Source organism: Enhydra lutris, unplaced genomic scaffold (genome assembly GCF_002288905.1).
Source record: "Enhydra lutris kenyoni isolate GAN:26980312 unplaced genomic scaffold, ASM228890v2 scaffoldscaffold68, whole genome shotgun sequence".
NCBI lineage: Eukaryota > Metazoa > Chordata > Mammalia > Carnivora > Mustelidae > Enhydra > Enhydra lutris.
Genome location: NW_019154152.1, coordinates 8958525 through 8983765, shown reverse-complemented (window position 1 = coordinate 8983765; position 25241 = coordinate 8958525). Strand labels below are relative to the sequence as shown.

General features: G+C 39.7%; 2 protein-coding genes across 2 annotated transcripts; one reads left to right on the top strand and one right to left on the bottom strand.

The window, feature by feature from the left end:
- Positions 1-9865: 9865 nt before the first annotated feature.
- On the bottom strand, positions 9866-10813 carry LOC111159548 (olfactory receptor 51I2-like). Its single transcript, XM_022522077.1, is given in 1 exon segment — positions 9866-10813. A coding segment is annotated over 1 exon segment (948 nt).
- Positions 10814-23409: 12596 nt separating this feature from the next.
- LOC111159472 (olfactory receptor 52D1-like) lies at positions 23410-24366 on the top strand. The gene has a single exon (XM_022521979.1). The coding sequence runs from the start codon at positions 23410-23412 to the stop codon at positions 24364-24366; it is 957 nt and encodes a 318-aa protein (XP_022377687.1).
- The last annotated feature ends 875 nt before the right edge of the window (positions 24367-25241 follow it).

Below are 25241 nucleotides of genomic sequence, written 5' to 3'. Positions count from 1 at the left end.
ATTGGCACTACTGCTTGGGTTCTAGGACCACTAGTCTGTAAAGAAGACAAACATACAGTTTAATTCAAGGCATAGACCTAATATTTTAAGACTCTCATGTATCATCCAACCCCTTACTTTAGAGTATTAATCAATCTTGTTCACCAAATCACTTATCCCTGTCTCTCTTTGTCACCAGGATCTCTGGAATTGTCTGAGTTTTCTCAGTTTATCCAGTTGGCTAAATAGGTCACATTGCCTTCCTTTACACCTGTGCCCACTGCCACAATTCTCCTTCTCATATTTAAAGCGGTGAATTCTTTTCATCGATCTCTGGGCATCACTTTATTCAAGACCTGCGACAAAATGGACCTGATCACTACTTCCTTGCTAATGCAGTCCTCTTTCTTAGCATGTCGTTTCTTCCCAAACCATAATCTTTTCCTCGTTCCACTCTCTCATGCTACTGAAACTTTACTACCTTATTTTGGCTCTCCAACTTCTCTACTCTTCTATAGTCTGTCAGTTCTTCTATCCATTCATCCTGACAGAAGATAAATGGGTAGAAATATATCCATCCATAGAGATAACCTTCCACACATTCAACAAGATGCACTAGACTCCCATATTCCCACTCATCTTTGCATTCTTCTATCCAGTTAACTTGTATCATCACTTTTCTCCCTGAATAATTTAATTTACTAAAAGTTAGTTCTTAATAATGTCTTTCAGAACCAAATGGCACCTGACTTTTGGATCAATAATCATTTATTTATTCCATGAAGTTGCTTCTTATCTATGTTCTCCATCTCTTTGCATAATACCATCATTATGCCTAAGATTGAGACTTGAAATCCAAATATCATTTTGACTTTCTTTCTTTATCTACTACATTAAACCAGGTAAGACCCAAGGAAAATACTGACCCCAAAAATGCCTCTGTCAGTACCTTCCTCTATTCCCTTTCATCTGCAGTCTCCCCTGCAGACCCAAGCAATCACATTCTTGTACCATAATAACAGCCTCCTAATAAAGCTCACGCCACTCTCTGTTTCATTCTGGAATAGGACTACTTTAATCTATAGTAGAACTAAACTAATATTTTTAAAAGGTAGGATCTGAAAATGGCACTGTTCCCATTAGAGGCCTTGAATGCTCCCTCATTACCAAAGGATCAAATCCAAACTCATTAGCCTAGAATTGAAGTCCTTTGTAGTCAGTACTAAATCAGTAGTTCTGGCCTCAATCCTCAAAATTCCCTTCCTTGTACCTCAAGGAAACCAAATGGATAAGAACTGCAGCCCCTCAGCTCCCAAAGGCTGCCCTGAGCATGAGATCATACCCATTCAGTCCATCTTCCATGGTCAGGACCAGCGATGCCCTCTGCCATGAAGACTTGCTGGTCATGGCCAGCAGTAGTAATTTGTCTCTCTGCCACAGCTCTTATAACTGTAAGTTTGCATCTCGTTTTGTGCCATTTCCCTGCCTGGTCTCCATGAAAGCTTTGTGAATTCTATCTTATCGTCTGACTCGCCAGCTCCAAGAACTCAGCCCTGACTCTCTTTTGTCGTTGAGCCCCTCTTGCACTTTAGTGCAAGGTCTCACACAGGAGACGTACCCCCTGAGTCACTGATCTCTCCTGGGTTTTTTGGTCTCTTTGTTGTAAACTAGAGATACTAAGAAACTGAGCTAATGGGGTTGGGAGGATCCAAAAGCGGAGAGGTGTGAAAACTTTCAGGGCTTTGCAACTCTGAGTTCTAGAGCTGCTCTCTGCCCTCACCTCCAGCCATTCATCTACCTTTGCCAAACCTCCATCTGACTCAGGTCTCCTCTAACCTTTCCTGACAGGATGCATTTTCCCCTCTCTTCATATTTTTAGGGCTTCTTCGTCTTCCCTACCTGAAAACTCTTCCTAAACATGTTTGTTTGTCTCTGCATGCAATATTTAGATGCCCTTGATTGATCATAGGGTCTTTTAGCACTAAGTAAGGTCCTGCCAAGTGGCTTCCAAAGCAGCCAGTATCTTTTTATATATGCCCCTTGTGCCAGATATTTGGGGGGTGCTTGTTCACATCAAAGCATCTATATCCAGGTATAGCCTGATGGGAAAGTCATGTCTAAAGCAGAAAGCATGGCAGGATTTAGAGAACAAGAGCAACATCTAGCAAATGTAGAACTGGGAAGGTGATGAAAGGAAACATGTGCAGGAAATAAAAAATCCTGACTCAAATTAGGGACAGGCTTTCCTCCTTCAGACAGTCATATTATACCACTCAGGGGCAGAGCACCTTAAGGCTTGAGACTGGAGTATCTGACCCTCCCATTGACATACCTACGAGAGCTCCACAGACAGAAGGTGCAGAGGAAGGAAGAGGGTAATGGGGGCTCTGCGTGCCTTGCCCCAACCCCCACCCGATTACGTCCACCAACTCCCTGGCCTGAGAATATAAGGCCCCACCCAGGAAGTCCCTTGAGCTTCTATCAGCTCAGGTACTCATGGACTGTTGGGAATATGGAACATCTACATTTGTTTTCCTGGGAGGACAGTAAAAGAAGTTGGGTTTAGAAAGAAGCCCTCAGATTACCTAATGATTGTCTGGGATGAACCAGACTGAAAATACAGTCATCACTTCCAAAAACTCCAACTCGTAGATAAGTCAGACCAAAGGATTCAGTGTGTCACCTAATCCCCTCCTGCACCTTCTGGCAGTCACACAGATGGTCATGGGAAAAGGTCAGGAAACCACCCAAACCCCAATCAATATGCACGGATTTATCAGTATTCTGTGTCTACTGGACTTTTGTCATAATTCTTGCTCTTTAATTTCCCATATAAAAAAAATGCTGTCTTTTCATTTAAACAAGGTCACAATTCTTACCCTAAATTTAGGTCTATGGTATAAGGTATAAGGTGTATGGTAACAAAAGTGATTATAAATCAAGTCGTTTATTCAATGGAAGACATGATTTTAGTCTTGGGGAATGTGTAGATAAATAAGCATAACTGTTCATAGCCCAGTTAGGAAGACTCCTAAGGAAACACTCATGTTTATTTCAGTGACTGAAGATAAAAGACACAAGGTAGGACAGAGCAAAGGAGAGGGATTTGTAATATTCTAGGGCAGTCAGAGATGTTCAGGTGCATCTCTTGACTCTCAAATTATGAGCAAATATTATTTAAGGGAATGTGGTAGGCAGATGCCCCCCACAAAGATGTCCATGTTTGGTACATATGAACATACACATCTCATGGCAAAAGGACTTTGAAGATATAATTAAGATTATGGACCTTAAGAATTTTTTTTCCTTTTAGATGATCCATGCAGACCTAATTGATTTACATGAGTCCTTAAAATTAGGGAACTTTCTCAGGCTGGAATCAGAGAAATATGGCAGAAGAAGTCAGATTCAAAACGAGAGAGGTGGTCTGTCCACAATGACTGGAGGGGGCAGAATGAACAGCATGAGAGTGGTGTGGACAATGTTAAGGAGCATCTGCAAGCCCCTAGCTAATAGTCAGTAAGGAACTTGAAATGTCAGTCCTACTTTTATGAGGCACTGAATTCAACCAACAGCTTAAATGAGCTTCAAAGCAGCCTCTTCCCCAGACTCTTCAGTAGGGAACTCAGCCCTGCCATCACTGTGATCACTTGGAGAGACCCTAAACATTTAAAGTTTCTGGATTTCTGATCTACAGAAACTATGGCATAAGAGATTTTCATTGTTTTATTGTTTGTGATCATTTCTTTTCTTCTTTTTCTTTTTTTTTTTAAGCATTTTATTTATTTGAGAGAGAGAAAGGCCATGAGCTGGCATAGAGGGAGAGGGAGAAGCAGACCCCCAGCTGAGCAGGGAGCATGACGTGGGGCTCGATCCCAGGACACTGAGATCATGACCTGAGCCAAAGGCAGATGCTTAATCGACTGAGCCATCCAGATGCTGCTGTTTGTGGTAATTTCTTAAAGCAGCAATATACAGTGAGTCTCAGGCAGAAGGGAAAGGACAGAGAAGCAACAAAAGAAGGATCATTTCTGGTGGATGTGACATACCTGCGCAGGTCTGAGGGCTTGAGAAGCAACACTGAGGAGGAGAACGGGAGACAGAAGGGCTTAGGAGGGTTAACAAATAAGTTGGATATTAGTGAGAAATTAATCCATTAATGCCAGACAATTGTGAGTCCAAGAAATTTGGAGAAGAGAGATGCTTATGGCATTGCTATACACAGGAGAAAGTAATGTTAAAAACAAAACAATGTGCTCAACATTGGGTCACTTAGGTTAAGCCCCACACCACCAAATAGAGGCTTAGTTCTAGATTTGCTGTTCCAGGAATGGAATCTTAAACCAGTCAGTCAGGAATCCCCTGATCAGCGCTACTGCCTGATAGACGTCTGTCATCCCCTAAAGGAAAGTAATGGCATACAACACCCAGTTCTTATGCCATCACAAGTCCTCCTTAATGCCCAGTTACCCCATTCCCCGATCCACCTCCCCTCCAGCAACCCTCAATTTGTTTCCTATAGTTAAGACTCTCTTGCGGTTTGCCTCCCTCTCTGTTTTGTATTATTTTATTTTTCCCTCTTTTCCCCTTTGTTTATCTGTTAATACCATATGATTTCATTCATATGTGGAATTTAATTATTAAATGCTTTTTGATCTTCTAGGTAACTTCTCCCTGAAGCCCTCTGTTCTGTTGGTTCTCAAGTCTCTTGTGCAGATAGCAGCAAGGAATTTGTCCTTCTCTTCTCTTGGGGTTGGAATTCCACTTCCTGGATTACATATTTTTTTTTCCATCATCCATATTTGTTTGCTGGCGGTGGAGGGGTCTTTCTTCTTTATACTTTATCTTGGGAAGGTATTCTTATTCGGTTGCATACCATTTTTTCATTTCTATGCAATATTGTCTTTCTCTCTTTTCTCTGTAGAGAAACCTTCCTGTGCCGTACATTGTGCTAAGCACCCTAAATGTTTAGTAGCAATTGCACTGCATATATGCACGGGTCAGGGGAGGATTTCCCCCAATATCCAAGCAACTCTCTGACATTAGCTCGGTATCCTACAATTTAACTAATTTCTGATCCTATCTACCTAGAGATAACCTCAGATCCAAGGTGAAAGGCTCAGTCCCATAAAACTGCCCTTTACTTCAGATGCCAGTAGCAAGCCAGGGTTGTTACCTGTGCTTCTGATTCACTGGCTATAGACTGGAGTTTCATGATCTGTTCTTTGAACTTCAGACACTGGAAACACTCTATGAGGTTGAGGTATAGCACCCCACATATTCTTAAACAGCAGTGTGAGATAGTGTAGAACCAGAGGGAGTTAGAAACAGAAGGGACTGTGGGACCTCACCAGAGTTTCCACAATCACGTACAAAGGCAGATGGTAAAATAACCCCTCTAGGACTCAGATCTCACTCAGAGATACCTCCCATGCCCTACACTCCTCCAATGTATGTGTCCAGGAGGTTCTCCATGAACCAGCACCAAGGTGGTTTCTTCACCTTCTATTCCACAAAATAAATATCCTGCCATTTGCTTCCAACAACTCAAGCAGATGCACAGACTGGACGGGCCTTGGACCTACTTCCAGCCCATAACAAGTAGGTGACTCTAGTTTAGCAATTCATGTTATAGTTCTAAAATAATGAAATAAGATGTGATGCCTGGGTGGCTGAGTAGTTGAGCATCCGACTGTTGGTTTCGGCTCAGGTCATGATCTCGGAGGTCATGAGAGGGAGCCCATGTGGGGCTCTCTGCTCAACAGGGAGTCTGCTTGAGATTCTCTCCCTATACCCCTCATGCTCTCTCCCATGCCCACTCATTCTCTCTCTTTCTCAAATAAATAAATAAATCTTAAAAAGAAAAGAACGGAATAAGAAACCACACAACTACCCAAACAGTGGAAATTGCATCATAGGGAGAGATTAAAAAAGCTAAGGACTCAGATTAGATGTATCTGATGACCTGGATAACCAGAGCCCTGTGATGGTGAGAGTGTTGGTGTAATCACAGCTCTCATTAATAAAGTAGGTCACAGTCTGAGAAGTACTTACATCCATATTGGCAAGTTACATATCCAGGCAGAGTCATGAATCTTCTCTTTAATGGACTAAATAAAAGAAGACATAGATGCTACTGCCCCTTGGAACAATTTGTTACTTAAACTATAACCCCTGGAGGATTTTACTAGTTACCAGGCACATTTAGATATGGCCTTAAGAAAAACATATACTGGCAACAGGTTTTTGGGGAGAAGGACGATATACGACCGTGAAGCTAGGCAGCTGGGGATGCCTGGCTCGCTCAGGGCAGAAGGCTGCCCCTTCACAGAGGCCGGGCAACCGGGAACGCCCGGCCTGCCCAGGGCTGAACGCCGCCTGCTTCAGGGAAGCGGAGCACCCAGGAATGCCCGGTCAGCTCAGGGTGGAAGCTCAGGGTGGAACGAAACACCGCCTGCTTCCCTTTTCCATTATCTCTCCTTTCTCTTCCCAGAAGCGCCTGTTGTTAGTTAGATGAGTCCTTTGAAAGTGCTTGGTTAACTATAAACTTTGTCCTCCTCCTTGCTTGTCCGCAAGACCTGTGATTAACGTCCTTCTGTTGGCTATTGTTTCTATCTAATAAAAGTGAGACTGTGGAGTTGCTCGTGGCAGCAGTCTTCTTGTCTGCTGTCCCCTGCTCCCAGTCTCTTGCAGCTGGCTTTTTTGTGCCTAATTCTTCTCCTGTCGCCGACTGGAAGCGGCACATTGACAGCAAATATCTACTGAGCTTCTTTTAGACTAGGCAGATATCTTAGTCCAAGAGAAGTCCAAGAGATATCTTAGTCCAACAGTTATCTTAGTCCAAGAGAAGAATACTAAGTATTTTTATTTCTAGAACATGATGTGGAAAATAGCCCAGATGTTCCCAGAGAGCTTGTCACAAGTACATAAATGAGCCAAATAGTTTCAAAGTCCTTCAGATTTAAAGAAGAAAGCAAAAGTATTTATCACTGAAAGAATATTGTCCACTTATTAAGGCAATAACCTCATTTTAAGTCATATTTGTGACAGAACCAAGATCATTAAATAGCAACAGTGTTTCATTCATATATATATATATATTTTTCCCCCCCACATGTTAAAGGTCAGACACAGTGCTGGCATTCTATTGAAATTTCTATGCGCCCACCCTCCCTACAGTATGTAAGTCTGAGCAGTATAAATATGCAGGGTACATTTGTGAAAAGCTTGAAAATTTCAAGTACCATTTATTTTTTATTTACTCTGGTCATATCCATAATTCATATGGTATTTAGACTCTGAACAATATGCAAATATTCCTACAAAATTGTTCTTTGATAAAATTATTGTCTATTTTAGAATAAACATTTTAGGATATGGTAAGTCATTGAAATATAAAGAGATAATTAGTATGTAAATAAATACAAATATAATCACTTATTAATTCATTTCTTAACTTTTGTGGGTATGTCTGGTGTATTTCAGGCCCTATGTTAGAGACTGAAGAGTATAAACATGATTAAAATAAATTCCTGGGCATAAGTTGTTTACAGTCTGGTGGAGTTTGTTTAAAGTCTGTTAACGGTCTTACAAACTACCCAAACTAATGGACATGATTAAAGTACATTCTGAGTGCAGTGGAGTCATAAAGCAGATATAAAAGAGTGCTACTTAGGGCTCAAGAAAAATCTTAGATGAAATATTTATTCAGACTCTGGTTTATATTCATGATGCTTTGAAGCTAAGCACTGAATTTTGTATTTATTCTTGTTGAATCAAAATAATATGAGTAAATAAATTATATGTACCATTATATAATTTTAGAGCAGTTTATTTTAGTCACTCTTCAAAACAAACATATCAGGTAGATAAATCAAAGATCAGTGTCCCATTTTTACAGATAAGAAAATTAAGACTGAGGGGCACCTGGGTGGCTCAGTAGGTTAAGTCTCTGCCTTCGGCTCGGGTCATGGTCCCAGGGTCCTGGGATTGAGCCCCGCATCAGGCTCTCTGCTCAGCAGGGAGCTTGCTTCCACCTCTCTCTCTCTGCCTGCCTCTCTGCTTACTTGTGAGTTCTGTCTGTTAAATAAATAAATAAAATCTTAAAAAAAGAAAAAAAGAAAATTAAGACTGAGAGATGCAGCCCACTTACTCAAGAAGTCACCTCTCTGGATGGGTTAAGTAACCTTACTGTGGTGATGTTTTCACAATATGTACATACAGTAAATCATCATATTGTATACCTTGAGCTTATATAATATGTCAATTTCAACTATATCAATAAAGCTGGAGGAATGAAAAAAAAGGGAAAAAAAAAAGATGTCATCTCTAATTTACACTTCTCTCCATAGAGAGAATTATGAGGTAGAGAGGGGAAGGAAGTGTTTCCTGACATGAGATTCTGATTTAAGAAAATGTATTATGGGGTGCGTGGGTGGCTCAGTTGGTTAAGCATCTGACTCTTGATCTCAGCTGAGGTCTTGATCTCAGGGTTGTGAGTTCAAACCCCACATTGGGTTTCATACTGGACTTGGAAACTACTTTAAAAAAAGAAAATGTATTGTTAGTTCTTACATTCATTCAGTAATTAATTCACTTATGATTTTCTTCTCTTATTCATTCATTATTTATTCAACCATTTTTCACTTACTCTTTCATTATTGCTCTAGCATCATCAGACATTATCTGAATGGAGGGCCTAGAGTCTGTCTGATGTATACGGACAAAGTTATAGACAAAATTGCTGCTTTAAGGAGCTCAGATTCCATGAGGGGAAAGCAGATAGATATAAAAGAAGGAAAGATTATGGCAGAGAGATAAAAACAGGACTGTTAGGTTCAGTGAAGGTTGGCAGAGCCAAGTGCATACATATTTCAGGATTTCCCATGTGAAAAGAACATACCAGGAATCCTAAAGTCTAATGTAGCTGTTGGATTAGTCAGGGCTTTCCAGATAAACAGAACCAATAAGATGTGTGTATAAAGATATTTATTATATTTATTATACGGAATTGGCTCTCACAATTATAGAGACCCAGAAGTCCAGACCCAGGAGAAGTGATAGTTCAAGTCCAGAGTTAAAGACCTGAAAACCAATGATTAAAGTTTCAGGCCAAGCCTAAGACCAAAGACAGAGAATACTAATGTCCCTACTTAGAGACAATCAGAATGAGATTTCTTTCTTTCATACTTGGACTTTTACTTAATCCAGGCATTCAATGGTTTGGATCAAGCCCACCTACACTGGGGAAGGCGATAAGCTTTACTTAATTTACCAGTTCAAATGCTAATCTCATCCAGAAACACCCTCACAGATACAGACAGAAATATTGTTTAACCAAATATCTAGAAACCTTGTGGCACGGTCAAGTTCATATATAATATTAACTATCACTGCTATCAAACTCTAAAACTTGATTTTTCAAAGAGCATGATGAGAACAACTCTGGCTCCTGGCAACATCAGAAACAAATCACCCAATCTAAACTTGCATACTGATAAAGATGTGATATCTAGGCCATAATTATCCCTTCTTTGCCCTGGTCTTTTTCAGAGTTGTGCAGGCCCATTACCAGAAGTTCAAGTATCATGTCACCAATATTTCCCTGCTCCTCTGGAAAATAATCTCACTCTGGAGTGATGTTTGACATTCTTTTGGTTATTCTTGAAAAGAGACCATTTTTCTCTGTCTAAAGGGCAGTGAAATAGTTGATTTATGGATAAGATTTGAGATAGTCTTGGCAGGTGTTGACCCAATATACCAGTCTACATGTTTGATCATTGATCCTATAACTTAAAGTGTAGGGACTGATCCTCTCACCCTCTGGTGTCTAAATGGTTCTAACTCCAACACCAAATTTTCCAGGGCTTCTAGCTCTACAAGAGACTCAGGACTTAACCCTAAAGAGCATCTTGAGGAGCCTGCGACGTATCTCCTTTGTCTTAATGGAGTAAATGATAGGGTTGAGCATGGGAGGCAAAAATAGGTAGAGAATAGACATGAGGATATGAACAGCATGGGGCAGGCCAGCACCAAAGCAATGTACAATGGACACGCTCACCATGGGCACATAGAAGATGAGCACAGCTAGGATGTGGGACACGCATGTGTTCAGTGTCTTGAGGCGCTCCTCTCGGGAGGTGATGGCAAGCACTGATCGCAATATTAGTACATAGGAGATAAGTATGAGTGTGGAGTCCAGGCCAAAGATGAACAGCACAATGGACAGCCCTTAGTGGCTATTGAGGGAGACATCAGTACACGCCAGCTTAATCATATCCACGTGAAGGCAGTAGGCATGGGAGAGGACGTTCTGAGGGTGGCAGAAAGGCAGTCTGTGCAGCAGCAGTGGAAAGACTAGGATGAGGGCAAAGCTTCGGAGAACAGTACACAGACCCATTGCCACAATTCGGGCAGTAGTGAGCACTGTAGCATAGCGCAGGAGGTTACAGATGGCCACATAGCGATCAAAGCTCATAGCCAGAAGGATGCCAGACTCTGTCCAAGAGAAAAGGTGGATAAAAAACATTTGGGCCAAGCAGGCATTAAAGGAAATCACCCGGGCGCGGAAGCAGAGGGCAGCCAGCACAGTCGGCAATGTGGAAAAGGATACTCCCAAGTCATTGACTGAAAGGAGAGACAAGAAGTAGTACAGGGGCTGGTGCAAGCTTTTCTCCTCCTTAGCAATGAGGAGGATCAGGGTGTTTCCCACAATGGAGACAGCGTAGAGCAAAAGGAGAGGGAAGGATAGCCAGGACTCCATGGCCTCCATTCCTGGGAAGCCCGTCAGGATAAAGGTGGGAGCATCAGAGACATTGATTCTGAAGTTACTCATGAGAAGCTGGGGATGTTTGTTATCAGCCAGTCCAACTTTTTGAAGAAATTATAACTTGTGTCTAAGACTATAGTTGTTCCTAGGAAGGAAAAACAACATAAAGGTTTATAAATTGTGATTACACATAGATTTTATTTCTAAAATACACTGGGAGGATGAGGAGAAAGTCATAAAATGCTGGCCATTGAAAGATAGACTTCTTTCTTAGACATCTTTCAGAAAAAGAGTAGGTTAACTGTTCTTCAGGGTGGCTGACTAGCTCATTAAGTCTAATCAGTAGCCCTCTGGATGCCTTCCATGTAATCATCACAGCTGTCCTCCAAACATTTAAACTTACATAGCCATGATATTAGCTACTCCGCAACAGATGTCCACACTTACATCCAGTCTGACATATGAGGACCCAAGTATCCAAAAAAAGGGAAAAGAATTAGTCCAGGTCTTCTTGGAAAGCAGTTACATGGCTTGAACTAGATTTCACTAATCCAGTCACCACCCTGAGGTGCTTACATGGTCTACAGCCCACATATCACACTGGAAATGTCCATGCAGGACCCTTGGAAAATCAAAATATCTCAAGAGACATCAGAGAATACTAATTAAGAGCATGGCACCAGAACGCCCTGGGTTTGTGTTCCAGTGACATTAGGTAAATTTCTTAAACTCTCTTCCCCAGTTTCTTTACTTTTAAGAAAGGGGTAAAAGAGAGTTGCCATATGCATGAGGATACAGGCTTATGTAAGATACAAAGAGGGAAACAGAGAGAGGGTGACAGAGAGAACTTGGACTTGAAACAGGTCCTGCCCACAGTAAGCATTATAGAAGCACTCCTATTATTGTTATTATTGAAAAGTTATTATTTTAAAAGCATGTTTAGATGGAAAGTAAATAGTACATTGTGCTTTACAAAAGCACAAAAGTCATTGAATGCATTTATATTAAATATATATTTTTTAAAACTCTTGTTATCACATAATAGCTTTTGGTATAGACAAGCAGAAGTCAATTTGCAAAATCTTGAGAATTACTAAGAGAGAAAACCTGTAATGCTAAAAACATTCTTTCCATTACCTTTTTTTTTTCTATGAGTTGTTAAAGAATTGTATTCTTTCATTTCTGCCATTGCTTTTCATCTCAGTGTCTGTCAAAATTCAACAGGAGTAGAAAATGGGAAACACTCACTGCCTTACACCAGCCCAAATGAAGTTGTGAGAGGGGATGATAAAAAAGGGGTGGGGTTGTGAAGTGGCATGATAAATGATAATCTATACATTTGTCATCTTTCTTGTTTACTGTGGAATTTCAGAAATAACCATTTGGGGAGGGAGCTACATTTAGGAATATTTTATAATGTCTAAAACCCCTTGCATACTCTGTGATAAGTGGCTTCACCTGTTAGTTTTGCAATTCAGGTGTTAAAGGCTGTCTATCCCTCATGGTTAGTTGAATTAAATTACTCACCACTGAGTAATTTATTATTGTATGTATCTGTGGAGTTGGGGAGAACTTGCTTTCTCTCTCCCATAAAGCCAGCCTTACATCAATGAACAATCAGATTAGAAACCAGAGAGAAATTCCCTACTAAAGGGATTAAGAGTCTGGGACAAAGTTTCAGAGAACCACTGCAGAAGGCTGGGGATGCTGAGCCCCAGGCCTGGACTGGAAGGTTAGAGGATGAACCAGATAAGCCCTGGAAGCTGTGCACATTATAATTATAATGAGCTCTCATTAGAACCACACAAAGAAACTGAAGGAGGATTTTAGAGGAGATGGTCTTAAGGAGATACCATGGGTCACTCCCTTCTTGAGCACCCACCCCTGGATTTTGATCCATCCTGTCACATGTTCCACTCTAAGGAAATCTAAAATTGTCTTAAGTAAGAGCCTCCAGCGGCAGAAGGCCAGTTTCAGTACCTCCTTCCTGTCCTAATTAGAGATATTAGAGTTCAGCTGAGTGTTCTACTCTGTTCCTTGTTTTCTCAGAGTTCATGCAAAGCAGAAAGTGGGCCAAAAGATGAAGAGAGACATGGTAAAGAGAAAGAGGAAAAACCAAAAGGCAGGGAAGAGACAGAGAAGTGGATAAAGAATATAGAGAAAACACTATGGAAAAGGGCGAGTCAAGTGAGGGAAGGGGAATGACAGACCAGAGAAGGAATTTTAGAGAGACAGTAACAAGAACATTAAACATGGAAAGGAAGAAAGAAGAGAAATAAGGCCAAGAACACCTCTTGAGAATAATGAGAACATCACAGGACGATGTGTTCCACGAGGATGGCCTTTCTTTTCCCCAAGCTAGGTCAAGTCTGTCGAAGGCCCTACACACACCACATTTCATAGGACCTACCTGCCAGGCTCTGAGCAGTGGAGGGCCGGCCTAAAGTAAGCCCTTAATATCCCCCAGTCAAACCCTGCTGGGAATTGGTTCCTCACAGCAGAATCCCAGTGGACTCTGCTTGCTGTCTATTCCCATGGAAGATTCAGATCTGACTGCCAAGGCCAAAGCAACACCTCCTCTCCTCCTAGCTGAGCAGGGCTTACCTGTCCCCACACCATGTCTTCGTGGCTTCTGAGATCTTCTTAAGGATGGGTTTTAAGGTAGCTCTAGCAGATGATGAGAGTGAGCACCAGGGATCCCAGTGCTAGTAATTGGGAAGCTAAGAATATAACTCAAGCTTCCTGATCCTCAGTTTCAAGGTTTCCTTACCCCACAATAAGTCTCCACTCCAGGACTCTCTTCTTAGAAGACTTTCAGAAGGCAGAATGTAGGGATAGAAATGTAATAGTCATCAGTGATACTGGGTGTTTACAATGTTCCCTAAACTCCAAGAACTTTATGAGCCTTGTCTTGTTCTATTCTGACAATCACACTTAGAAAGAAATGTTCACTTCTTTTTTTTTTTTTTTTTAAGATTTTGTTTATTTTTTTGACAGAGAGAAAGAACACAAGCAGGGGGAGCGGCAGGCAAAGGGAGAAGCATGCTCCCCGCTGAGCAAGGAGCCAAATACAGGACTCAGTCTTGGGACGCTAGGATCATGACCCAAGCTGAAGGCAGACATTTAACAAACTAAGCCACCCAGGAGCCGGAAATGTTTACTTCCCATTTTACAGATGAGAAAAATGAGTGCTAAGAGGTTAAATGAGGTCTAAAGTTATACTAGCATTGAGTGGCAGGGTTGCATCCAAATATATAGACTGTTCACTTATTCACTTAACATTTTCAGAAAACCTAATAAAAATTTTTATCCAGCAGTGCCCCTGGAACATACATCATATACCTGTTAATCATTACCATCTTTATCTTTTTCCCCATTTATCCTTCCTTTCATATTTGATTACCTTTCGTATCTTTGCCTTTCTCTGTGCAACTTCCCTCAAAAACAACTAGAGAACACAGAAGGGAAAAAAAAGGATAAAATAAATGAAAACTATTCTTTTTCATCCTATGACTGTAAATGTCTGGCTTGCTACTGGCAACTGTCTGGGAGACAAGCCTGACCCCTTCCTCAGTACCCCTAGCCAAAGGGCTTGCATCTGCTTTAGGTATGGTATCACACCTATGGTGTCACGTAAACAGCTGGGTCCCAGGCAGATGAACTTTTAAGTTTCAAAGATTACATGATTTTATGATTTCCTTTTTAAAACTTTGCTATCACTGTATTATACACACACACACACACACACACACAGACACACACATTTGCTAATATATTTATTTATTTATATATTATATTACCATACACATTTTAAATATCACCATATTTGTATATATATTTGTTATAGTTATATAAATTTATATATGTTATAAAATATATAATTTGTTATATATATTTGTTATAGTTATAAATATATATATTTGTTATAGTTATAAATATATATATTTATAACTGGGTTATATGGTAATAGAAAATTATATATAATATATATATATAAAATATATATAAAGTTCAATTTTTAAGTGTAAAAGTCAGTGATCTTTAGTGTATTTGGAAAGTTGTGCAGTCATAATCAATACCTAAGTGCAGAATGTTTTCATCACTCTGAAAAGAAGCTTCAGCACCACTAAATTCACTGCCCATTCTCATTTATCTTAGCCCCCTGGCAACATCTCATCCACTTTCTGTTGCTTTGGACTTGACTATTTCTGAACATTTCACTTAAATGCAATAAAATGTGAGGCTGGTTATGTCTGGCTTCTTTCACTTAGCATGTTTCCAAGGTTCATTAAATGTCAATGCTTCATTTCCGACATAATTTTCCATTGTATACGTAGACTACATTTTGTGTATTGGTCACTTGATGGGTATTTGAATTATTCTCAATTTGGGGCTACAAATAATGCTTCTTTGAATATTAATGTGTAAGTTTTTGTGCAGAAATATGTCCAGAGTTCTTTAGAGTATATACCCAGGAGTAAAACTGCTGAGTCATTTGGTAACTCTACGTTCAACTGTTTGAAGAAAAGCCAAATGGTTTTCCAAAGTGGCTTCATCAATTCACATTTTACCAGCAATGTTTGAGGGTTCTGATCACTCCACATTTTTACTAATATTTGTTATTTTCTGTTTTGTTTTCCTAATATGTATGCAATGGTATCTCATAGTGATCTTGATTTGCATTTGCCAAATGACTAATGAAACTGAACATCCATGTGCTTACTGGCTCTTTGTATGTCTGTTTTTAGCAGAAATGTCTATTCAAATCATTTGCCCATTTTTAAATTGGTTTATGTGACTTTTTGTTGTTGAGTTATAAGAGATCATTATACATTTTGGATATGAAACTACTGTCAGACATATGATTTGCAAATATTTTCTCCCATTTTGTTGGTTATCTTTCCACTTTCATGATACTGTCCTTAGAAGCACAAAAGATTTGCTGTTGTTTTTTTATTAAGTCCAATTTATATATTTTTTTCTTTGGTTACTTGTGCTTTTGGTATTATATCAAAACAACCATTATCTAATACACCTAAGTTTTCTTCTAAAGGTATTAAGTTTTATACCTTAAATTTAGATTTTTTAATCTATTTTGAGTTAATTTTTTAAATTTTCCTTTTTTTTAAAGTTTTTTTGTTTGTTTGAGAGGGATAGAGAGACAGAGAGAGAGAGAGAGAGAGCATAAGCAGGGGAAAGAGAGAGAAGCAGATTCCCCACTGAGCAGAGAGCCTGATGTGGGGCTCAATCACAAGGCCCTGGGACCTTGACGCAAGCCAAAGGTAGATGCTTCACCGACAGAGCCACACAGGCACTCCAATTTTTTTTAAAATTTGAGTTAATTTTTATATGTAAGTTGAGAGATGGGTCCCACTTCAGTCTTTTTCATGTGGCTATCCAATTATCCCAGCAACCTTTGTTGAAAAGATTATATTTACCCATTAAGCAGTCTTAATACCATTGTCAAAAATCCATTGACCATAGATGTGTGGGTTTACTTGTGAACTGTTCACTCTTTTCTATTAGCCTAGATGTTTACCCCTTACATTACCATACTTTCTTTATTAATCTAGATTTGTATAGAGAAAGCAGACAGCATGGGAATTTGAGACACTGTTTCCAGTCAGCACAGGATTTGGGGGAGTGCTCAGGCATGGACAATAAGAACCAAAAGGGGTCTTCTGATTTTACCAAGGAAGGACAGTCAAAGGCCCACTATTTTCTTACCCCTGATTTCTTATTAAGGGCACTGACATTATCAGCCATGGCCTGAACATTTCTACGCATCGTTAACTATTTTGTTTCAACCGTGTTGTCTGATTAGTTGTCACATCTTATAACATTTCTTCAAATTGCTTTGCCATTTCATGATACTATATCTGCCCAAGAGTAAACCTTCAACATCTGAATTCCCAAAACAGACTTCTGTTGGCCCCTGCACCAAATCTACCAGGACTCAGCCATTCTTTCCCTCCATTGGCAGAGTGATTTTTAAAAACCCGAATCTTTTTGCTTTAGCTCTTCAAAACAGATCTCCCTTAGTTTAAAAGCTAAACAATGATGGGGACATGTATAGTTCTTTAGGTATTGGTCTTAACTCATCTCTCTACTTCTTCTGACCTATTATCTTTTTTAGCTGGAACATTCAATCCCTTCTATTCCTCAAGTCTTATAAGGAGAAGTGGGCTTTCTACAGCTTGGGGAAAGTGGCTACATTGTGACCGACTAACTGACCCACACATAGGCCACCCCTCTTCTCACCGTCTCTTCTTTCTTGTTCCTTGTTAACTCCACAATGGACTGTATTTTAGTGATGTCGCACCACAAAACTATGCTTCCAATGTCACTGCTGATCTCAGCATTACTAAATGACTCTCAGTGCAGAGACAGTCAACCTCACTTCTTTCTTGATTTTTTTCCTCCTTTCTTGGATCAGTCATGTCACTCTTTCCAGGTCATCCACCTATGTCCAGTGCCGCTCTTCAGTTTCCTTTATGATTGGCTCTCCCTCTATTCTCTCCTAAGTATTAACATTATCCATGGTTCTTTCCTAAGCTAGCTTCAGTTTTGACTCTGTGTAATCACTCCGCATGACCTTGGAAGAAAAATCAGATTTTCATATCTTTGAAACACACTAATCAACTCATCTGTGTATCCTGCTCTAATTTACTTCTTGTTTTCCAGCTGACCGCTTGGCATCTCCAATTGGCTGTTTCATAGGAACTTTAAGATCAAAAAGTCCAATATATGAATATAAGTTTTTTTTCCTTTCCTCTTCTCAGTGAGTGGCATGACTTTGATAGCTAAGGCTAAAACCTAACCATCATTCCACACATCCTTTCTCTCGTGCATTTTTCATAAGTAGTCGCCAAAATCTAAATATTCCTCCTGCTTATTATAAGTGGTGCAGCAAGTTCTAGGAGAGGAGTGGGTGTTTGAAATGGCAGTTAAGGGGAATGATAGAAAATATTAACTGGATCAAATAGAATAATTGCTTGGTAAAGCTGAAGTATGAAGCTGCATATTCACATTGTGTTACTTTGTGGCTATTTGTGATTTTTTTTCTAGAGTATTAGGTAGTCCTAGGGCTACCATCAGAGAAGCCTGATAATATTGGTCCAGAATAGATACCAAGGAGCTAGTTTGATGGAAGAACAAAGCCTAAATTGCCAGGAAAAAAAAAACACCTCTGGTAGAAAAAGATCAGTCTTTATGATATTGATTTTAACTTTCTTCAGATTATGATTATAAATTTAGTTATAAAAATTCAGTTATCTGAAAAGGAAACATTTAAAATTCAATTTCGTGCTTTCTTGTGTTCTGCTCTGGCTTCTAAGCAGCAAATAATGGGAAAATTTCAATAACTGACTCAGAGCAAGCCACTTTATCAGTTATATCACCACATATCAGCTAGGGTTTGCTTTCCCTGCCTTATACATTTTATTTTAAGAATAATAGGTGGCTTTGGATTATAGTATTTTGGCAGTATCTGAAAGTTCTAAAATTAAATATATTGTTAGGCTGTGCCAATAGGAGCCATTAGGAGCTGACTAGAAGCTGAGAGAAGGGATCTACTTTTCCTGTTAGCTTTCTGCTTCTGTCTTATCACCCAAGCAACTGTTTTATCTTTGGCAACAGCAGTTGATTCTTATAAAAGCAGCTGGTTCCAGTTTGTGGTGTTTTTTTCTACACTTACCTCCAAACAACCTTGTCATACAAATCAGATATACCAGAGTCAGCTTCTGGTGGCCCATTCTTGAAGTTCTTGGCCCCAGCTCTTTGGGCACTCTCCTTTAAGCTTCTAAAGCAGAATCTCCTTTCTTTCAACAGAAATTGATTCCAGCACTTACTGAATCTCTATTAAGTCAGTGTGCCAGGCAATTCAAACTCCTTACACTCATAGCTATTGATTTAAAAACAAGGGTTCCTAGAACTTAGTTTTATAGAAGTTAAATGGAGATAAGTATGGGTGAAACTTGTCTCGTACCATCAATATTGATTTTTTAATATATAAATTCCCTGAAGGAATTATAAGAAAACCCCCATCAATCTTATTAAAAACTTTGTATTAAAAAATGTTTATGTGTAATCATTCATGAAATTGAAGCTTCTCTATATTGCTTGTATTAATGCATACTTAAAATAATTATAATTGTAGAACATTTTAACACTCAGAACCTAATGATTGAAGAAAATAAAATAAATAATTCCAATTTGCATATATATTTTTACTGTAAACAAGGAAAGAAGGGTGATCACCACAAGATTTTTAAGCACAAAAATTAATATGTAGGAAAATGTACCAACTTCAAGTAGACAAAGCATTAATGTTAAATTTATGACAGTTACAGGGAGCCTGGGTGGCTAAGTAGGTTAAGCATTCAACTCTTGATTTCAGCTCAGGTCAAGATATCAGGGTCATGACACTGAGCCCCACATCAGGCTCCATCCTTAGTGCACAGTCTGCTTTGACTTCTCTCTCCATCTGCCTCTACCCCATACACCACCCCCACTTATGCTCTTTCTCTCTCTAAAAAAAAAAAAAAATATATATATATATATATATATATATATGTATATGTATACATATATATATGCATTCATTTTTTCATTCATTCATATATAGAGAGATATATATATTATATATGAATGACAGTTATGGAAAACTTATTCATTTGTTCATGTATTTTTAAATGGATAATAAATGAGGGGAAGAAAATTTCAAGGCTGTCTATATTCCATAGGATACACTTAAAGACTGATGTGGTATTTTTATCTTAAAAAAAAGTCAATATTCACACTATACTGTATGTTATATTTTTTCTAATATTTAAATAGTAAATGACAATTTTTTATGTCAATTTAACATTTTTCAGGGAGTGTATACTATTGAAAAATTCTTTTGGAAATTATCTGGGCAAAAATTTTTGAAGACCACTGCTTTGTATTAACACAAGAAGAGGGGTGCCAGAGTGGTTCAGTAGATTGAGCGTCTGGCTCTTGGTTTCAGCTCAGGATGTGATCGTGGGTTCATGGGATTGAGCCCTGCATGGGGCTGTTGCTCAGCATGGAGTCTGCTTGAGATTCTCTCTCCCTCTGCCCCTCCCCCCACTCCCTTGTGTGTCCTTGCTCTCTCTTTCAAATAAATAAATCTTAAAAAAAATTGAAAGGAAACAAGTGTGAACAAGGGAAAAGAGTGCAGCACTCTGAAGGTTTTGTTGGATGGAACCCTTTGTGTGAAGGCTTGATAGATGTGGTAATATCAAAGGATCTGAGTGCATCTGGCTAGAGAACTGATGGCTTCACTCCTAGGGCAAGGTCTGTGGGTGTGAAACCTGCACAGTGGCATAATGCCTATGCTAGAAGGTCCTGTATTTGGTTTAACATTCTACTGCCATGTTCTTCAAATTCTTAGTAACTTATTCTTGAAATTATGGAAGTTAATGGGACAATGGAGCCTGAGCCTCTCCACCACCATTTCTTACCACCATATTTACATATAGCATTGATGATGCCATGTGTACACAGAATACCATGGGCCACTATATATGTAAATTCAGAGAGATACCACAATCAAGGGGGGGAGGGAACAGAGAAAAAGAAGAAAAGGAAAGAAAAGGGAAAGTAAGAGAAGAGAAGAGAAACACAAAACTTAATAGATTTTATTGCTACTTTCCTTGAAAATTTCCTGGGGAAATGTTCTTTCCTCATTTCTTTCTCTTTTTTCAGCCCCGCCCTATTGTCTCCCTAAGAATGAGCACCATGGATCAAATCTCTAGAGCAAACAGCCTTGGGTTTTCATAATTAACATCAGAGAGAGTCAATAAATAACCTCACTTATCAAATCTCTTGACCAGAGGAGACTGGAAGTCAGAACTAAGCTGAAGACCTCAATGATCTCACAAAAGTGAGGGAAGATCAGACTTTTGAACTCAGATTCCACACTCAGCCCCGATCATCCTCCAAATCACGTCCGTCCATCCTGCACAAGAACACAGCTTTCACATCCCTGAAGTACTCTCCACATAGCCCCACGTTCACAGGTGACACCCATCACAGAACTCCAGCTTCAGCACGCTCAACTTGTAAACAAATGTCACCTGACACAGGTATGTTTTTGAAATCAAACTACAGAAAAAAGAATATGTGCCAGAAAGAACTCAGAGTTCAATTATTAAAGTCTAGGTCTCCAAGGCATCATAGTGACCCAGAGCCAAGGCCAAGTGGGATGAATTTGGAAGGATGCCTGCATTCCACCCAGAATGTTCCTCCAGCTCAGTGTCTTTTTCACATTGTTCCCCTGGAAAACAACCTTGTTTGGACCTAGGTTTTCTGGTACCTACGTAGAGTGTCAGAGTAGCTCACAAAGTAGTGACTTCCTTACAGTAGTCTTTGGAAATCTTCCTTTGCTGGCAAGAATAGGCTGGGAAAGGAGAACAGGAAAAGGTGGTACTGACTCCAGCTCTCCACTCCCCCACCCATTTTTCTTTCCTCCAGGGCCTGTGGCCATCACTGGAAGTCCCCAGGCAAATAAGAGGAGCTTTCATTAGTATCTGTCTCTTTGAAGTCCAGATAATGAGTAAAGGGTTGCCGCATTAGATACTGATATTAGAGTTATCTGGCAAGGAAAAGAATTCAAGTATTGACCATATAAGTGAGGCTACTGTGAGGTGAAAACACCAAACTTTTTTTTTAATTTTTTATTTTTTCAGCGTAACAGTATTCATTATTTTTGCACCACACCCAGTGCTCCATGCAATCCATGCCCTCTCCAATACCCACCACCTGGATCCCCCAACCTCCCACCCCCGCCCCTTCAAAACCCTCAGATTGTTTTTCAGAGTCCATAGTCTCTCATGGTTCAACTCCCCTTCCAATTTCCCTCAACTCCCTTCTCCTCTCCATCTCCCCTTGTCCTCCATGCTATTTGTTATGCTCCACAAATAAGTGAAACCATATGATAATTGATTTTCTCTGCTTGACTTATTTCACTCAGCATAATCTCTTCCAGTCCTGTCCTTGCTACAAAAGTTGGGTATTCATCCTTTCTGATGGAGGCATAATACTCCATAGTGTATATGGACCACATCTTCCTTATCCATTCATCCGTTGAAGGACATCTTGGTTCTTTCCACAGTTTGGCGACCGTGGCCATTGCTGCTATAAACATTGGGGTACAGATGGCCCTTCTTTTCACTACATCTGTATCTTTGGGGTAAATACCCAGTAGTGCAATGGCAGGGTCATAGAGAAGCTCTATTTTTAATTTCTTGAGGAATCTCCACACTGTTCTCCAAAGTGGCTGCACCAACTTGCATTCCCACCAACAGTGTAAGAGGGTTCCCCTTTCTCCACATACTCTCCAGCACATGTTGTTTCCTGTCTTGCTAATTTTGACCATTCTAACTGGTGTAAGGTGGTATCTCAATATGGTTTTAATTTGAATCTCCCTGATGGCTAGTGATGATGAACATTTTTTCATGTGTCTGATAGCCATTTGTATGTCTTCATTAGAGAAATGTCTGTTCATATCTTCTGCCCATTTTTTGATATGATTGTCTGTTTTGTGTGTGTTGAGTTTCAGGGGTTCTTTATAGATCCTGGATATCAACCTGTTGTCTGTACTGTCATTTGCAAATATCTTCTCCCATTCCGTGGGTTGCCTCTTTGTTTTTTTGACTGTTTCCTTTGCTGTGCAGAAACTTTTGATCTTGATGAAGTCCCAAAAGTTCATTTTCGCTTTTGTCTCCTTTGCCTTTGGAGACATATCTTGAAAGAAGTTGCTGTGGCTGATATCGAAGAGGTTACTGCCTATGTTCTCCTCTAGGATTCTGATGGATTCCTGTCTCACGTTAAGATCTTTTATCCATTTTGAGTTTATCTTTGTACGGAAAACACCAAACTTTTAATCAGAAGATGTGAAATGTAATTTCAGTCTGACAATAACACATTTTGCGATCTGAACTGCATTAGTTTATTTCTCTGAACTTGGACTTCCCCTTGATAAAACAAATGTAGAATAATTATAATACTCTCTATCACTCCAAAATATGACTACAGGAAAAAGAGCTTGCACAAATGAGAATGACATTATTTTTGGTGTCTAAACATTTTAATCCTACCATATACCTAAGGCTTTCCTACCCCCCAAAAAAATCATGTGAGATAAGGAAGCTAGGTGTTGTCATTTCCAACTTATAAATAAGAAAATTGAGTATCAAAAATATTGTGGAACTTATCCAGTGTTAAATAGTGAATACACAGAAAAGCTGTGACTAGGATTCCAGACTCATTATTCTTCATACTTGGAAACTGTCCAGAGAAAAGATTTTTCCCAAGGTTCAGCAACATTTTTGTGACAGGTTATGACTAACGTTTAAGGGTGCAGGTATCTTACAAAGATTCTGGTAGGTATGGTTGGCACTTGGAATGTGGAAATCAAAAAATAAATTTTGACTATAGAAGATAGATGAAAACAATGGATTATATGTGATACAGTATTTTAAGATTTGGAACAAGTTAAAAACAATATATGTTTTTCTCAGCCTAAACAAGATTGTTTCAGAGAAGGGTCATCATTTTATGTGAATGAACCAAAACCCTGATGTGAGAGGGCAGTCATACAATCACCCTTTGGATAGAGCCCTTTATTTCCACACAGAATGCCAGCTTCCAACCTCAGTGATGATGGTCTCCCAGCCACTCTGTTCCTGACAGGGATCCCAGGGCTGGAGTGGGCCCACGTCTGGATTGCCATCCCCTTCTGTGCCGTGTATCTGGTAGCTCTGGCTGGGAATGCTGCTCTCATCCTGGTCATTGTGACAGACCGGGCTCTTCATGCACCCATGTACCTCTTCCTGTGTCTTCTCTCACTCACTGACCTGGCTCTCAGTTCTACCACTGTGCCCAAGACATTAGCCATTTTGTGGCTCCATGCTGGTGAGATTTCCTTTGGTGGATGCCTGGCACAGATGTTTTGTGTCCATTCTATCTATGCTCTGGAGTCCTCAGTTCTTCTTGCTATGGCTTTTGATCGTTATGTGGCTATCTGCAACCCACTGAGATATACAACCATTCTCAACCATACCATCATAGGCAGAATTGGCCTTGCCGGCATACTCCGGAGTATAGCCGTTGTCTCTCCATTCATCTTCTTGCTGAGGCGACTGCCTTACTGTGGTCACCATGTCATGGAACACACATACTGTGAGCACATGGGCATCGCTCGCCTGGCCTGTGCCAACATCACTGTCAATATTGTCTATGGGCTGACTGTGGCTCTGCTGGCCGTGGGTCTGGATTCCATCCTCATTGCCATTTCCTATGGCTTTATCCTCCATGCTGTCTTCCGCCTGCCATCTCAAGATGCCAGGCACAAGGCTCTGAATACCTGTGGTTCCCACCTTGGAGTCATCCTGGTCTTCTACATTCCTGCCTTCTTCTCCTTCCTTACCCACCGCTTTGGCCAGCACCGAGTCCCCAAGAATGTGCACATCTTTCTGGCAAACCTCTATGTTCTGGTGCCTCCTGTGCTCAATCCAATCATCTATGGGGCTAGGACCAAGGAGATTCAGAGTCGACTTCTGAGACTGCTCCACTTGAGGAAGGGCTCAGTGTGAGTTCTGAGTAGCACTTGGAAATGATAAAGAAAGGTAAATGAGAAGAAGAATTGTCTAGAAGTTTTTACATTAATGGGAGCCTATGATGTTAGATAAGGGAGGAAGAGAAATAGTCATATAAATTGGAAATGTTGAATATGATGGTGAATGTGCTCCTTGAGCAATTCTGAATTGCCCAGAATGAGATTATATTTTTCTGTCATCTCAGTTAGGGGCTATAATTTGTCAAGAAGAAAAACATTCCTGTCTGGAATACACACTATACCTCATGGTTGCAATATTCTACTGGGAAGTGAGGTGAGAAACAAAAGGGAGAACATTCAGAGTACATTTGAATCTGAAATCCAAGACTTTGGGCAGTGGCTAAGAGCATGAAAACTAAAATTAAATCAGAGTGATTATGCTTAAATCGTGTCTCCTCTATTTATCAATTTTGTGCTTTGAGCAAGTTGATAAATACTTTTATCCTTATTCTGGTTGACTGTTAATGGGGATAATGATCATTTTTAATTCTTGAGGTTGTGGTGAGGATTGAAAAATTACTGAACGTATGTAGAAATCTTACAATAGTGTCTGAAACATAAAATGCTAAATAAATACATAAGTGTAAGATGTAAAAGTTGTAAGCTTCTCAAAAGATGTAACTTCTCAAAACATTTCATTTTTATAACTTATCTAAGTCTTGTAGTATCTGAGCTCACACAATTTTAATAACTGGTGTCTGAAAGTTAGACAGTACTGGGGATATGATTAGTGCTCAATAAAACCATATTATCCACCTTTACTATCCACTCCTCTGATAGGTTCATTTCCATTTTGCCATAATTTTACCCCTTATTATTATAGAAGTCTGATTAGAGTTCCAGTACCTTTAT